The sequence below is a fragment of the Ictalurus furcatus genome, chromosome 27 (genome assembly GCF_023375685.1).
Source record: "Ictalurus furcatus strain D&B chromosome 27, Billie_1.0, whole genome shotgun sequence".
NCBI lineage: Eukaryota > Metazoa > Chordata > Actinopteri > Siluriformes > Ictaluridae > Ictalurus > Ictalurus furcatus.
Window position 1 is genome coordinate 12,067,295 of NC_071281.1, and position 17,201 is coordinate 12,084,495.

The window sequence follows — 17,201 nt, forward strand, 5'->3', positions numbered from 1 at the left end:
ATTTTCATCTCTTCTTTTGCCCTCCAAGAGATTTAGAAAAGTTGGGTTTCCTCTCGTATTCCATTCTTCATCATTCAGTCATTAGTCATGAATGTGCTGCTTTCATATACTTACATGATGTATATTTTTGTGTCAACCAAATCACAGTCCAGCATTTGGTTTGTACTAAGTCTTTGTAATCTTTTTTTTAGTTTTGTCCTTTGTTTTAATCGAAAGTTAATTGGCTTTAAACTGTGGTGGAAGCTGTATACATTTAAATGATACTAATTAACAAGCAAATCACTGCCTTGCTGGACTACTCACCATAACCTAAAGACCTCAATTAGGCTAGTTATTTTTAGTCACTTCTGTTTTCTCTCTCTTTTTTTTTTATTGGTCCCAGTTGGTGAGATGTAGATCTAAGAACAACTAGCCTTGTAAACCTTCCTTTTGAATGAAAAATAAAGGACGTCATGTTGGTTTGTAATTATACTTCTTCAGAAGCCATCTTTAATTTTGCACCACTGTCTCTTTCTTTCCCTCTCTTTAATTTTCTTTGCCCCAGTGACCTGTGGGTTTGTTGTTGAATTTTGTCACAATTAGGCGAGGGTGTTGATGGACTTTCTCTTCTTTTAGGTGAACACACGCCATGGCTCGTCCAGCAGCCGGGGATCCTCTCCTGCCGAGTCTCTGTCCAGCAACAGGTGAGTCGGACTGGGATTTAAACATAAATTTACACTGCAAATTTATTCTATCCAATTACTTCCTTTCATTTGACCGTTCCTCTTGTTAGAGCTTAGCAGTGAAGAGCTACAGACCTTAAAGACAGCCTGTGCATTCTGGAGAAACATTTGGCCAGGTTTAAATTGAACCTGGGTACAAATAAAAAACTAGTGATCCAGCCACCACTTGTACAAATGAGCTCCCATTAACTACCTCAGGGCCATGTGGTGCTTTATTTTGGCTATTCTGACCACATTTAGACCTGCTTTATTCACTCCTAGTCTGTGAAGGCTGGTGTGTGTTCCCACTCCAGTGCGCCTAACTCAATTAAGCAGCCAGTTATCAGCTTCCTTACAAGATGACTCAGGTGAGCTCGAGCAGGGAACACTACACTGATAAAGAAGAACATTGATCTAGATTAATTCACACCTGGGATCTGGCTTCTCCACACAGATTTAGCAGAATTGACTTAAAATTATATTAGGGCGTGAGTGGGCGCTCTTCATTAAACGTCCTATTTACTAGGTGTAATTTGTCTTGTATAGAAATTATTGAATAGAAAGTGAAAACGATGTTCTACCCTTACATGTTGTTTCTGCTTAGCAGTTTAAAGAAATCCTCTGCAGAGCTGAAAAAGATACTGACCAATGGCCAGGTACTGAAATTCTATACACTCTTTATATGTTCTCAATATATTGTTTTGATAAACATGATTGACTGCTTTTCCTGATACGCTTATGTATCTACAGTACAGTTTTTCCTACTTCACTATATAAGTGTGTTGGTGAGTTATTAAAATTCTCCACCAGCGTCTTAGCCACTTTATCGTATACGCAGGGTGTCTGCAATTCCATAAGAAATCTTCATTTGATATGAGTGGTTAAGCTATTGGGCTACTGATCAGAAATTTAAATCCCTATGCTGCTGCTGTTGTGTCCCTGAGTCAGGCCCTTAATCGCTTGACTGCTCAGTTGTATCCTGTATCAATTATAAGGTTTTAAATTATTCTTAGTCTTTGTGTTCTCCATTATCCATTGATATACAGATATACTGTGTATTGACTTTATTCATCTTTTAATATTACCAGCATTACAGGTCATCTTTGGGAATAACACAAGAAATAATGCTTTTATTAATGTTTTTGCCATATATAAGTTTTGCATCCTCACTGTTAGTTGATACCCATCCCACTGCCCATCACAATTATTTTAAATGAAGTAAAATCTCTAGCATGAGCTATGTTTTCTTACAGGACCAAGCTCCTTATTGCACAAGAAGCACATTGTGACTTATTAGGATAGCAGATATGTTCACACAAATGAACATATATATAAATAGCTGGAACATTAAAATATTAGAATCTATTGAATTATTAGATTATTAAAAGGATATTAACCTGCCTCATTCATTCTGATAGAAATGTAATTCATATTGGCCTCAGTCATTTTTTCTGTATTCCAGTTGTCATGTTTAAATGAACGTTTTCTATTCTAGTTAAGCTGTTTGGGGGGGAAATGCAAATACAACCAAAAGTAGGGGGAAACACACCCAAAATTGAAACAACTTTAAAGTAAACAAATTTTGACATTACAAATTGTGTGGTAGTTTTATTTGTTCCTCTGTAGAATAAGCATAAGTAGACAAGTTTCGATACTTGTGACTTATTTTGAAGTATTTTTATATTATAATCTAAAATATTACGTGACATTTTTAAGTAGCACTGAAAAATCTAGGAGCCCTATGGATAATCTGATCTGTCAGCATATCTTAAACTCAGCTTGAGCTGTTTTTTTAATCAAAAATTCTGTGAAATCCTAAAGGAATGGCAGTTTATGTATTATCAGTTAATCTATTACAGTACTTGGCATGTGACATGACTTGCTGTGTGCTACTGACCGCGGTGCGCACGTGTATCAATAGATTCTTATTGAGTGCCTATTGAAAAGCAGTTCACGTCCCTTTTCTACATGGTCCATTTGAGAGCTTTATCTTGACTAACTGTTATCTGTATTATCTATATTCTGCTGCTCTGAGCTTCTCTTCTCTGTCCAGCAGCACGACATGTGTCAGTGTGGAGATGCCAGTGTCAGATAGACAATTAAGTAAATCAGGCCCCCATGTGACACCTGTAACAAGCACAAGCAGGGGAGCTGTGGCCTCTAGTACCACCCACACACCCCTAATCAATGGACCGTCACTGGAGTCAGTTCCATATTTCCCAGTTAAAATGAAGCTTGACAGTAAGGCATTAACTTAGTTTTGGCCTCAGCTGTGTGGGGGGAAAATACTTGTTTCACACTATCAGTGTTATTGACGTGCTGTCACCCTGATCAGACAATCAGATCAAACGCCGCTTAATGGGATGTATGCATTTATATACATACAGTCCCCTCTCTGAATCTGAGACGATCAGAATTTCAGCTTTCATTTCCTGATATTTACATCTACATGTATTAAACAACTTAGAACTTGACACCTTTTATTTGAACCCACCCATTTTTTAAGTGATCAAAAATATTGGAACATGTGACAGACAGGTGTTTCTTGCTGCCCAGATGTGCCCTGTTAGATTAATTGTTGAAACAGTTAATAGCTCTGAATGGTTTGAGCCCTGGGTTTCACCTGTAAAGACTGCATTTGTTGTTAAAACGGATAAACCAACATGAAGACCAGAGAGCTGTGTATGGGAGAAAAGAAAGCCATATTGAAGTTGAGAAGAGCGGGAAAATCAATCCGAGCCAACGGGCATAGCCAATACAACAATTTAAAATGTTGAAAAAGAAAGAAACCACTGGTGTACTAACAATCAGACATTGAACCGATCAGCCAAGTCTTCACACAGCACTGAACCATTGTATTTGTGAGCATTTCTCCTGTCAAACAACCTGTGCCATGGTTTTCTTACCAGACCTTGGTTTATTAATTGTGTGAATTCACATTCTTAATGTAGACCTTAAATAAATTTATGTTCTTTATAGTTAGACTGCCAAAACTTATTATGTTCAGACATCCAGAAATCTGTGTTGGTTCGAGGAGATTTTTCACGTTTTATGTGTGTGTTGGAGTGGAAGGAGGTCAGTCTGTGTATCTTGCTAGTAGAGGACAAACTTCTCCCTGTAGCTCACCGGTGTCAGCAGGGGGCCAAACTGTTTTATACACGTTTTGACAGCCTTTGTCAGAGTTAAGCAAGACAGCACAGGTAAACAAATGGTCGTTAGTTTTGCCATCTTTCCCGCCTCCAAACTTGTCCTTTTCTAAATTGGACAGCAAATGTTGTTATTGATCCCGCTCCGCTGCTCCTCTTGAAATGACCCAAGAGCCGAACCCGTTGTTTATGGCCTGTGGTTGCATCTTTCCTCCCCCAGATATTTCTGTTCCCTAGTGACATCTTTCTATTTTATGGCTGTGTGTCCTTTCTCCTTTCTGTATCTATCGTTCATTTCTTTCTCTCTCTCTCTCTCTCTCTCTCTCTCTCTCTTGCTCTCTCGCTCTCTCTCTCTCGCTTTAATCTTTAAGATAAATGAACAAGACATCCAGTACCAGGAGCAGCTTGGCCATGGAAATGGGGGAACCGTATACAAGTGAGTGCTCTTTACTATGAACACATTGTAATTGAAGCAAAATGACATGTACTGTATCTTGCTTAGTTATAATTTTCTCATCTTCCCTACACTCCACACTCACTCAATAGTCTGGTGTCCACTCAGCCTGCTCAAAGCCTCTGACAGGCAGCTGGGGCTGGGATGATTATTTATTTTATAAAGTGAAGGTTGCCAAATGCGGGTAATATCGATTTTTGGCGCTAAGGAATGAAATTGATTCAGTTTGACTCCCGTGAAGCCAGTTTCTATTACCCGAATGATCTACTGCTACCAAACGGATAACATGACAGGACACCTATTCACTGCTGACTGCTATCAGCTGAAATACTTTATGATTGAGAACCTGAACTAATTTAGGTTGTTTTTGATGGATACTGTGAATAATATAGATATGACCATTCATCATTCAGCTAAACTCATTTGATTGGAATAAAATGAAAATAATTCATCTATGCTCTGTAATATACAAGTGTATAAAATAAGGTACTATAAATTAAGATGGGCACAATTTGGGTGTATATTCTGTAGGTTGTGATATTTAAAGTCAAGACCTGATTGGGGATTATATAATGACATGGCAATAAATCAGAAAGATGGTGGAAATTGTTCCAGTAGGATTCATATTTGTTTATTTAAAGAAAAGTCTATGCTGCAACCTGAGCTGCACAGAAAATCCGTCCTTCCCGTTATTGTCCCCAATAATAATAAACTAGTAACAACAATAAGATGCTGGTATTTCTTGACCTGATTGACGTGGGCCTGCTGATCAGTATACTGAGCCAACTTCAGCTCCAGGACTCTTAAGAACTGGTTTGTTTTCAGTATGTGGAGATTAATTGTGGGTTGTTTTATGCTCAGGCGTCCGTTCATATCCGTGGTATTTACACACATGTCATTGAGAATACTCTCACAGGTTAATGTTTTGGCTATTTATTGAGGGAAAATGTAAATACGTTTGGTTGGTGTTTCATCTGCTAACTGAAATTTGACAATGTAATTCAGAGTGTGTCATGGGAATAACAAGGCCATGTAGCCATATATCTACAAGCGCTGTCCTTGGTCACCTTTACTATACACATACACAGTCTGTCTGCGCTATGTAAAATAAACACTTCTGTAACCATCACACTACGCTACACTACAGTGCCTGGGGTATTCACTTAAATTGCTTTCCTTAAAAAAAAAAAATGTGTTCACCTAACCTGCTGTGCTTCCAGGTGTACTGTTATTTTGTGTCAGAGCATGCCTCTTGCTTACACCCACACGTTTACAAAAATAAGACAATCCAGCTACGCCTCCAGGGTGTTTGAAACTACATTTGGAAAACGGACGCAAGCTATCTTACTTTGCATTTTATCATATGTCCTAGCCAACCTCAGTGTGCGAGTTCACCAGCTTGAAAGTCGCTTGAATAGCCCTGAGTACCTGGCAACCCAGTGATGATGTGTGAACGGGCCATGATCTCGGCCTCGGCCTTTAAACCCCGGATCATGTTTATGAGTGGTGGCCACTGACGATTAGACGGCAGTACAGGGTTATTGTTCTGCGATGTTGATCCAGTAATAGATCAATACGCACCCTGTGGTTTATTGCTGTGGTCCAGACTGTGCTGTGATCTCAGCCTGTTGTGATCGCCACTTTATTGGACAGTAAAGCCTAAGTGCTCTGAATCCTGTGGACTCTCGTGGTTAAAAAAAAAAAAAAGAGGAGCCATTCCTGACTAAACCGAACCGTGCACTAAAAATGTGTGTTAAAGACCTTTTAGGAGTTCTAATTTGTTCATTAGTCTATTTTTTTTTTTGTAGGTCATTTTCAATGAGTCATTACAGCCAGCATTGTGTGTAGTGGAAATGTGCAAGTGTGTATATGGTGTTTTATTGTCTGCTGTTTATAGTTATAATAAAATGATATGGGGCAGTCCTGAGAAGAAATTCTACTTTTGTTTTTTTATACACATTTTTCCTGGAATTTTTTTGAATTTGAGGCTGATGTTTGGTTAGGTTTATAACATTATATTATTGTATATATTATTATACCATTTTCTTAATTATATAAAGAAATACTAAAAATCAGCATCGATTGCATTGGTCAAAACCACTTTTAAATACTAAAATAAACCAAATTCTGATTTACTTTCTGCATTCCTCAGTATCAGTACAGTACAGGTGCGGCATTAATAATGAGAAATATGCACTAGAATATTAGGGGAAGTGTTTTAGGAATGTTTTTAATGCATTGTAATATTCACACTGTTGAATTGCTGTTTAATGTATTGGACTGATTCTTAATTGAAAAATAATGGTGTCTGAATCAAATTAAAAACAAATTAATCATCAACTGAATAAAAAACTCATACTTTGAGAGAGTGGGTAGAGAGATGGAAATAATGTAAAGAATTTAGCTAAGTTTAAGGGAAAATATGACATTTGACATTTATATAACATAGGAATTAAGGGGGAGATATAAGATTCGGTGCAGAAATAAATATTTTAATTTTCCAATCAACTATTTGTTACCGTGAATAACAAGCCAGTCAGTGTTATGTGATCTATCTGTGTGTACTGAAAAATTGAGACCATGACCTCATGCTAATCTCATCATCATGCCCTCTGTCTCTCCTTCTACTCTGTGCAGTTTCTCTCTCTTTCTCTCTCTCTCTTTCTCTCTGCTCTCTCTCTCTTTTCTCTCTGCTCTGCACTCTCTCTCTCTCTTTCTCTCTCTCTCTCTTTTCTCTCTGCTCTGCACTCTCTGCTCTCTCTCTCTCTCTCTCTCTCTCTCTCTCTCTCTCTCTCTCTCTCTCTGGCCGAGGTCAACACCTGGCCACGGGTCATCTCAGGTGAGCGAGGGAGTCAGAGATGGAGAGAGTGTATGGTCTGGTGCCTTCTGTAACCCAAACCTGTGTATGTGTGTTCTCATGGCTGCCACTGAGAGGCCCATGAATAGTACATGACGGAGCTTTCATTACAGCAGGCTCTGAAGTTTAAATAACACACTGTATAGAGACACGTTTACCGCGGTCAGGAGCAGTTCCCAACTGTCGCTACGGTTACGTTACCCTGACCTCGGACCTGTCAGCCTTCAATCATTCGTCCTATTGCGTGGCTGACAGAGGTCAAGGACAGAGACTAGATCTAGAGCAAGCAAGCAAAACCTTGTTATACGTAACCTATTACAGAATAACTGTGTACGCTTGTGAGTTGTGATCTGACGTCCTCTTTTATGTTGTTTGGAATTAGGACATGGCTATATTTCAGCTTTAATATGCATAAAAAATTCCAGCCACATCACTTCCTGTTTACTAATTCAGTGTATTTCCTTTGCTCCTGGAATATTTCCCATATTGGTTAACTCTTGCCAAATTTAAGCATCAGTACCTTCATTAAACTACATTTAATTGCAGCTAGAAGGGAAACTATGTCAAGATGCTTTACGCAATTATAGATTGATTGCAAATGATATAAAAAATATTTTTTCTGCATGATGTTTTCAGACATCAGTTTGGGACTTGGCTTGTCTCCATTTAGATATAGAGTATAATTCATTGAATTGGCTCCATCATAACATTTCAAATGGCTTGTGTCCCCAAAAAACAAGTTCACTAGTGCACGCCAGAAGATGCGGTGGAGTCTTTCAAGGTAATGTCTACCCGCTCGGTGCTGACGGGTCAAGCTGGATTGAATGTCCCTGGTCTAAATGAGGCACGTTAGCCGGCCCGTCACATAGAAGTGTCATTAATTAAAGGGCTGTGGCATTTACAAGGTGTCTGGAGCAGAACCTAGATCAGCCATCTTTTCCACATTAATCACTCACATAATCGAATACGTATGCAAGCATGTGCTAACTGCGTCAGAGAGGAAAGAAGAGACGATGGACAGAATGATATGTACACACTGTCTGTTACTTTGTGTTCTTTACTTCCAGCAGCACACACAAGCATGTCTGTCTATATGTGTTCACTTTCTCTAACACACACCTGTTGATCACAACTTTGTATTCCTTCTCAATCCATTTCCTTCATACACAGCGTCACCATACTCGTGTGTTTATGTAGTATATTTAAGTAATTGCTATGTTGTTAATCTGGCTCATAACGTAGAAGTGTGTACCTCGTATATTACTGACTGACTGATTATTACCCGAGTACATATTTATTCTATATATATTATTCTATACATGTAGACTTTCTAAACGATAAATGCTACTGATGGTGAATGTTTTCTTTCTTTCAGTATTAAATTTTTCTTTGTACAGGATTGACTAACTTATCTATGTGCAGTTGCTATGTGTGACTGTAAAATAAACTGTGTGACACTCTCTCTTTTCTAATAGAGCGTACCATCTCCTGGGGAAGAGGGTTCTAGCAGTGAAGGTAAGAGGAGGCACAGCTTTATTTTACAGATGTGTATAAGCTCTCTAACAAGGAGGGAGAAGTGGTTCAAGAGTGGGTGTTTAATTTGCCCTGTGCGTGTGTGTGTGTGTGTTTGTTTATAGAGTTATCCATGGCAGATAATGATAAATGACTGTTAACCTGCTGTTAATAGGGGCATACTAATTGGAGGGCAGAAGGAGTAAATGTAGCAGTCCATCACTCGACAGCTGAAGTTAGGCTCACTGAAGGCCCCGTGATCCTGACTGTCTCACATCTTCTTTACTTTCTCCATCTCTGCACTTTCCTCTCTTTCTCGGTCTCATTTTCCCACTGTCTTTCTCTTTATCTTTCTTTCTGTCTGTCTGTTTCTCACTCTGTTTCTCTTTGTTCCTCTGTCATCTGTCTGCCTTTATGTCTGTCTCCCACTCTCTCTGTCTGTCTCTCTGTCTGTCTCTGTGTATGTTTCCCTGTCTGTCTGTTCCGTTCCTCTCTTTCTCCTATCTGTCTGTTTCTGTTTCTATCTCTTGTCTTTCTCTGTCAGTCTATTCTTCTGTCTCTTTGTCTGTCTGTCTCTCTGTCTGTCTCTCTCTGTCTGTCTGTCTGTCTATTCCTCTATCTGTCTGTCTCCCTGTCCTTCTTTTCTCTCTCTCTCTCTCTGTCTCTCTCGCCGTATCTCCTGTCTTGCTGCTATGTTCCATCTCTCATCTTTCGGCGTGTACTCTGATCTTTGTCTGGCGTGGCCCAGTTCTCTGCTGTGCTGTGTACTGGTGAAGCGGGAATGCCTAGCTGCCGTAAACGATCTCTCTCCACTGAGGGGTAACGGCACGGCCTCAGCCTTACTGCCTTACCTGTAATCAATTATTTCAATGGGAGGATGCTGATCTAACCTTAACTAAAGAAGCATTTTAGCTAATCTGAGGCTACATTACATGTGTTTTTCCACTCTGTTGAGCCAAGGAAGAGGGAGCGAGAAAGTGATCGAGTTGGAGAGATAGCGGCCGATAGATACACTTCAGTATTGGTGTTAAACTACAGACTATTCAGCTGTGGTATTCCACGTTCTATTTCCTGTCTGTGTTTAAGGTCTTTCCAGACAGCACTCTTTTGTTATACAACTACCGAATACAGAGGAATTTGATATTTATTTTAAAATGTTTCAAGAGTATTTGTTAGCTGATTTTGTGGCTATGTGTATAAAACAGAAGAGTCTTATTGTAAAGAAGCCTATGTATTATGTGTATTGTAGGTCATTCCTCTTGATATCACAGCAGAACTGCAGAAACAGATCATGTCTGAACTGGAGATCCTTTACAAGGTCAGAACCTTTTTCCTCTCTAATATATATTCTCTCTCTCTCTCTCACACACACACTACCCTCCAAAAGTATTGGAACGGAACCACGCAAACCCAAGCTATGACACTACCTCCACCATGCTTGACCGATGAGCTCGTATATAATTTGGATCATGAGTAGAGCCTTTCTTTCTCCATACTTTGGCCTGTCCATCACTTTGGTAGAGGTTAATCTTGGTTCCAGAACTTTTGTGGCTCACCTATTTATTTCTTTACAAATTCCCCTCTGGCTTTCTGATTTTTACTGCTGATGAGTGCTTGGCATCTTGTGGTATGGCCTCTATATATCTGCACTTGAAGTCTTCTTCCTCAGTCTTCAACCGCTGCTGTTTTCCTGGGCTGACCTGTTCGATGTCTGGTTGTTTGTACACCAGTGGTTTCTTTCTTTTTCAGGACATCCCAAATTGTTGTACTGTCTATGGCCAATGCTTGTGTGATTGTTCTGATTGATTTTCCCATAGACATCTCTCTGTTCTTCATGTTGGTTTATTCTTTTTTTAACAAGAAGGCAGTATTCACAGGTACAACCCAGGGCTTAAACCAAGAGTAGACATTCAGAGCTATTCATTGTATAAACAATTAATTTAACAGGGCATACCTGGGCAACAAGAAACACCTGTCAGTCACATGCTCCTATATACTCCAATATCCAAAATATTTTTGATCACTTGAATACTGGGTGGGTTCAAACAAAAGGTGCCATGTTCCAAGTTGTTTAACACATCTACATCTACATGTAAATGAAGCAAAAAACAAAAGAATTAGCCTTGCCATTCCAATATTTTAACAGGGGACTGTATATATTTCTCTTTCTCAGTTTCTGTGATGTAAGTTTTGTAAATTCTTCAATGTCTGATCATGAGGGTTTCATCTTGTCTGATGCATTATTTCTTTGGTTTACAGTGTGACTCGCCATACATCATAAAGTTCTACAGTGCTTTCTTTGTGGAGAACCGAATATCTATATGCACTGAGTTTATGGATGGTAAGTTTCATTTAATCAATAGTTAGATTGTGTGTACATTGACGAGACACAGCTTTTCGATTATATATATTGTTGCTTGTAATTGAGTAAATTATTATTACATAATTTATGTGGATGCACCTTTTTTAAATGCATGTATGTTTCTGTCTGTAGGTGGGTCTCTGGATGTTTACAGGAGGATTCCAGAGCATGTCCTGGGCCGGATTGCTGTAGCAGTGAGTCTCCTCTTTATTATATTTATTAATGCTCTCTGGAACTCCTGGCCTGGTCTGTTGGAAGCACTCCGTAACCCTGTACACTTCTCAGGCTCTTTTCTTGGTAAACTGGTGATCATTAAAAATAATTGCATGGCTTGAATTTGCCTAAAGAACTTGATGGTCTGTTAAGTGTTGTGACAGTTTCTTAAAATTAGTTTTTTACTTTGATCAATCTAAAAGGAGACATGTTTTGTAAAGTTGATAAAATGTGCTGTAATTGTGGATCTAAATGCTTGTCTAGGTGGTGAAAGGACTGACGTATTTGTGGAGCCTGAAGATTTTGCATAGAGGTGAGCAATTTGAGAGTCTTCTCAAATTTGAATATTTTACTATTCTGATATCTCTAAGAGTTAATGAACTTTCAGTTGAACCATATTTAATCTTGCATCATTTTTCCACCGCAGTTAAACGTTGTTTTTGATGGTGCTGCATGTGTTTGTATCTGACAGACGCAATATAGAGAAGTAATGAACAGAACTATTAAACGCCGAGCACAAGCTTTACTAAATGATGTCGTCTTTACTGAATGGCAGCTCAATATTTCAGCCTGTAGCCCTGCTGCTGCAGCGCAGACTCTGACATTGGTTCAAATTCAGACTTCTTGAAAGTTCGAACTGCCACAGAGTTTTGGAGGACTAATATTTATACGATCACATTGGAAATGCAGGTTTATATTGGTCTGTAAGTACATCTATTTACATGGAATATTTATTAAACCAGTAACAGAAATAAAAGTGAAAGCAGTGACTGGTGTGGAAAGCATTGAGGATCAGTTGAGGTTTTGCTTCTGGTGTAACATGGGCTTAATTGCTACCCTGAAGTACCCTGTTGCAGTTTAAGACTTGTAATGGAATTATTATGCACATTATTGGAAAGTGTATTGCCTCTTGGTCCCATATCATATCTCGTGGCCCACATGAGAGTATAAGAACACCTGCCGTCCAATGCACACCATGAGTGCTGCTCTCTGCATCAAATTATTTCCAGATGAGGCTTTTCTTTTTCATATTTTTTCACTGCTTTTTATATGGACGTTCTGCATAATGAATAACCAAATGGCGATTTCAGAGGATTACCGGGTATTCGAATATCTGTGCACATCCCTAGGCCGTTCACTGTACTACTAGACATTTCAAATGACCTGATTGACTAAAAACTGTCTCTAAGGTTCATTATTTTACAAAATAAAGTCAAATAAAGTGAGTAATAGACAGTGTTGTCTGGCTTCTGTGCAGATGTGAAGCCTTCCAACATGCTCGTTAACACAAGAGGCCAAGTAAAACTGTGTGACTTTGGAGTCAGCACACAAGTACGTCCTGCTCTTTTAATTGTACTGTGTCTTCATATGTGTGTGTGTGTGTGTGTGTGTGTGTGAGTGTGTGTGTGTGAGAGAGAGAGAGAGAGAGAGAGAAAGAAAGCCTATTTTCAGGCATGTTCCAATCAGATATGCATTGTCCTATCAGGCGTGATCTCTTCATTCTCTTCTTTCATTGTTGCCTGTCAGTCCTGTGTTCCCATTGGGGATCAGTCTCTTCACTCTCTAACCCCATCTTCATCACTCATGTGTCTCTCAGCTCTCTAATTACTACACTGACCACGGGTGCATTTAAATTTAGTGTGAGCGTGTGTGTGGTGACAATAACCGCATCTTCTACCCCATCTCGAAAAAACACACACACACAGGTCTAACAATTAAACCCACACACTTCACCTTTAATTAGTATTCATACAGCGTGCGCCTGACCTACAGTTGAGGTGTTGGTGTGCATACGTGTGCATACACGTGTGTATGTGTGTGTGCACTTCTCCTCCTATAATCATACAAACATGGGTCTGAGTTTTTGCTGAGTTAGATCATCATTGACAAAATTGCTGTGTTTCTGCTCTTCTCTGCAGCTGGTAAACTCTATCGCCAAAACCTATGTCGGAACCAATGCATATATGGCGGTAAGTGATCTCACAATGAGGAATTGAGTCTTCTTTCAGTTTTATAACCTTGTAAGCAAGCTATTTAGATGAGGCTGGGCTTCAGATGAAGACCTTGAGAGATGAAATGAACAGTTCAAGCATTCACAGTGTCCGAAAGAGGCATCGTTTATACCTGTGACATTTTTACGGAATGTCTTTATCATCATAGCAGCATTGAACTTTGCGAAGTTAGATACTGTAATTCAGTTGCAGTAATCCCAGTGATTATATGTAACAGTATAAACGTTTATTTGAAAAGGTTTCAGTGGTTCACAGCTTTCAAAAGGGTGACTGATGTTAAACGCTGATGCTAGCCAAATACACACATTACTCTCCCTCTGCTCTTTATTAGCAACCCAGCAGGGTGCGTGTGTGGAATAAGGGATATGATTTGTAAATTAAATGATATCATGTCCTCTCTCAGTTGTTCTCCCTGAGGTCTGGCACACAAGTGTTCAGTAATGAAGTTTATTCAGGTTGCAGCTGTTCTATCTGTGATTAGGTCAGTATGGCATATTAGAGTGTGAAAGGCCACTGAGAGCTCTGTATCGCAGAACTACAAGGAATTTGATATAAATCTCTCACTCAACATACAGCATGCAATGGATATACATCTTACATCTTAGTGTACAGTGCCTCCTAAGAGTTGCAATTTGATCAGATTCACATACAGATAGGTGCATTTGTAGATGTATCATATGCACTAGGTATGCAGTCAAATGCGAATACGTTATTCAGAATGAACCGATAATGTGTCCTTAAAAGGTACAAATATGAATAGGACAAACACAAGTGAGCAATCAGATATAAAGCTTGAGCGACAAACAAAGACACCATGCATTTACTGTTCGTTCATTCATCCTCAGTAACTGCCTGGTCCAGGTTCTGGTATTTTTAAATTAGGCTACTCATCCAGCCAGTTAAATCAAACTACTGGTCCATCTAGTTGAATTAGACTATGCTGACAGTGCTGACATTTCCAGTTATCCCAAACAACAAAGTTTTCTGGTTTAGACCATGCCCACTTCTGGTTTAAATACAAATATGGATATTTGGAGCACTAAACAGATGTAGATACAGATACTGTCATTATGTTACACCACTACTATGCAAGATTTGTCCTGGACTGCCACAAGAACCTGAGGAGTAGACCATTCTCCATACAGCAGTGACAACGACATGGTAATGTACGTATCAGGTGTAGCGCCAATGTTGGAGATTTTAAACACTATGTTTTTGGGCCGCTTTATTAGGCTTAGCTTTATTAGGCTAGTCCTCCATTGATGAACAGGGTAGAGTGGGGCTGATAAACTACGGCAACAGATGCATTACAGTCACTTATATGGTTGGTTTATCTGATAAAACAACCATTCAGTTTAGATAGCAGGTAAGTGTACTTAATACACACCAGTTTCCCCACACCCAAAATGGCCAACAAATTAAATGACATTTTGTTCTAATATATTATGTTCATGTGTGTGTTTTGCAGCCAGAGAGAATATCAGGGGAACAATACGGAATTCATTCAGATGTATGGAGTTTAGGAATCTCTTTCATGGAGGTAAAGCCTTCTCTCTTTTTTTGGTCATTATATGTACTGTAAACTCAGCCAAAAAAAAAAAAGAAATGTCCTCTCACATTCAACTACTTTTATTTCCTGCAAATTTCTTAGCATGTGTAAATATTTGTATTAACATAAAAAGATTCAACATCGGAGACATTAACTGAACAAGTTTCACAGACATTTATTGAACAGAAATGGAATAATGAGTCCCTGAACAAAGGGGGAGTCAATATTAAAAGTAACAGTGAGTATCTGGTGGCCTCCAGCTGTTTTAAGTACTCCAGTGTATCTCATCCTCATGGACGGCACCAGATTTGTCAGTTCATGCTGTGAGATGTTAGTCCACTCTTCCACCAAGGCATTTGCAAGTTCTCCATCACGTCTGGGGGACACACAGTTACATGTCATTTTCCACTGCAAGGACGATCAGCTGTCCTTCCTGTCTCCGTGTAGCACTGTCTTAGGCGTCTTACATTACAGACATTGCAGTTTATTGCTCTGGACACATCTGCAGTCCTCATGCCTCTCTGCAGCAGGCCTATGGCATGTTCACGCAGGTGAGCAGGAACCTAGGCATCTTTCTTCTGGTGTTTTTCAGAATCAGTATAAAGGTCTCTTTAGTGTCCTAAGTTATTGTAACTGTGACCTTAATCGCCTACGGCCTGTAAACTGTTTGTGTCTTAAGGACTGTTCCACAGGTGCATGTGTAATAATTGTTTATGGTTCATTGAACAAGCATGAAAAACATTGTTTAACCCTTTTCAATAAAGATCTGTGAAGCTTATTTGGACTTTACAAAATTATCTTTAAAATTCAGTCTCCTGAAAAAGGGGCGTTTCTTTTTTTTGCTGAGTTTATATAATTCACAGAACAGCTCATGCTCTCTGCTGATCTCAGAATTTGTCTTGAATTTAGATTGTTACAGTTCATGCATTTATAGTACCATCACAACAATGTCACAGTTTGAATACTATTCATAATTTTCGTAATAATATATATGTATTTTAAAACATTTGTTTAAGATCCCACATTCAGTTTTTGTCTCCTAATATCCTCAAGGTCTGTTGGAAAAATTGCACTTTTTTTTTTTTAAATGCATCTTTTAATATATGTAGTTAAAAACCCTAAACTATGTGTGCTAGAGGTGATATTGCATGTAAGTAGAGCAATTTCTAACAGACATTACTGGAGTCATGCTGCTAGCTGAAGCTGATCTGCAATGCCATTATTTTATACCCTACATAGTGCACATAGTGAATAGGTGAATAAGAAGCCATTTGGGATTCTGCTCAATGATGCAAATTATTCATGAATGAAGTTAAGTTGGATGGCAAACCTTTAGTTGTATCCTGGGAAAATAATAATATAAAGGGTAGCTCAATATGTGAGAGAGAAATTGCTGTTAGTTGAAAAATAAAATCAAATAAAAATTATGATATTCCCTCTACATATATTTCCTTGCTTAGGATTGTGACAGTACATTTCCATTCAAATTTATTCATTTAGCAGATGCTTTTATCCAAAGCGACTTCCCAATGACCGTAATAGTAATAAAAAAAAAATACTTTTTAAAAATAAGTTTAAACCATAAGTGTTTTACAATGATTTTCTCAAATCAGGTGGTGCTGGTTAATTTTCTATAACAGCACGGCTCTGACAGTAGTCCTGACTTTATCATTTCTATAGTAACAGTGTTCTTGTATGGCAGATGCGCCATGCAATCTAAGCCTAATCATAAACAGATTTTTTTATTTAAGTGTGTTATTATTTAACAAAGAAAAAAACATCATCTTTGATATGATGAAGGAGATGTTTATTAAACGCTTCTGGACGGCATCTCAGGTGTCAGCGCTTTATAACAGTCAGTTACAAAGTTTTCCGACTTCAGAGTCTTCAGGACCGAGGTGTTTACACTTCCAGTTTTCTCTGTACCAAGAGAGAGAGAAGTGTTCCACAACATTACATGTAAATATAGGCTGCTACAAAGCATGACGTGTCGTTTTTTTAATAAAATAAAAAGTGGAATTGTGGGCTAGTTGCTGTGGTGTGCTTCTACATACAGCGGTAATCCAGTAAACCTCTGCGGCAGGTCGGGTCGCGTCACACTCGATCCATCAGGTGTTATTCGTGACACAGCATTGCATCGCTGCAGAACCTTTTTAAAGTGAGAAACACGACATATTTACAGTTTGATTATTTTTCTCATCCCTATTCAAAGCATGAAGCTTTTAATACAAGCACCAAACACACACTTCAGGCAGTTTACACAATAGAAACATCTGTGGTGTGTGTGTCAGCATGGTTAAGCTCAAGATTGTTTTGGGTGTGCGAGCATGTGTTACAATTCATTGCTGCTATGAACTTTAGTGTGTGTGTGTGTGTGTGTGTGTGTGTGTGTGTG

The 17,201-nt window shown here is 38.8% G+C and overlaps 1 protein-coding gene across 2 annotated transcripts in view; it reads left to right on the plus strand.

The window, feature by feature from the left end:
- Nucleotides 1-17,201, plus strand: part of map2k5 (mitogen-activated protein kinase kinase 5) — a 66,214-nt gene that overhangs the window by 15,888 nt on the left and 33,125 nt on the right. The window contains exons 6-16 of one of the 2 annotated variants that reach the window (XM_053616668.1): nt 616-683; nt 1,306-1,357; nt 4,219-4,283; nt 8,634-8,673; nt 9,920-9,988; nt 10,930-11,011; nt 11,165-11,226; nt 11,510-11,558; nt 12,504-12,577; nt 13,165-13,215; nt 14,726-14,797. In XM_053616668.1, the coding sequence (XP_053472643.1) occupies nt 616-683; nt 1,306-1,357; nt 4,219-4,283; nt 8,634-8,673; nt 9,920-9,988; nt 10,930-11,011; nt 11,165-11,226; nt 11,510-11,558; nt 12,504-12,577; nt 13,165-13,215; nt 14,726-14,797 (684 nt within the window). The remainder of the gene's footprint in view (nt 1-615; nt 684-1,305; nt 1,358-4,218; nt 4,284-8,633; nt 8,674-9,919; nt 9,989-10,929; nt 11,012-11,164; nt 11,227-11,509; nt 11,559-12,503; nt 12,578-13,164; nt 13,216-14,725; nt 14,798-17,201) is intronic. The other variant, XM_053616669.1, reaches the window with a different exon arrangement.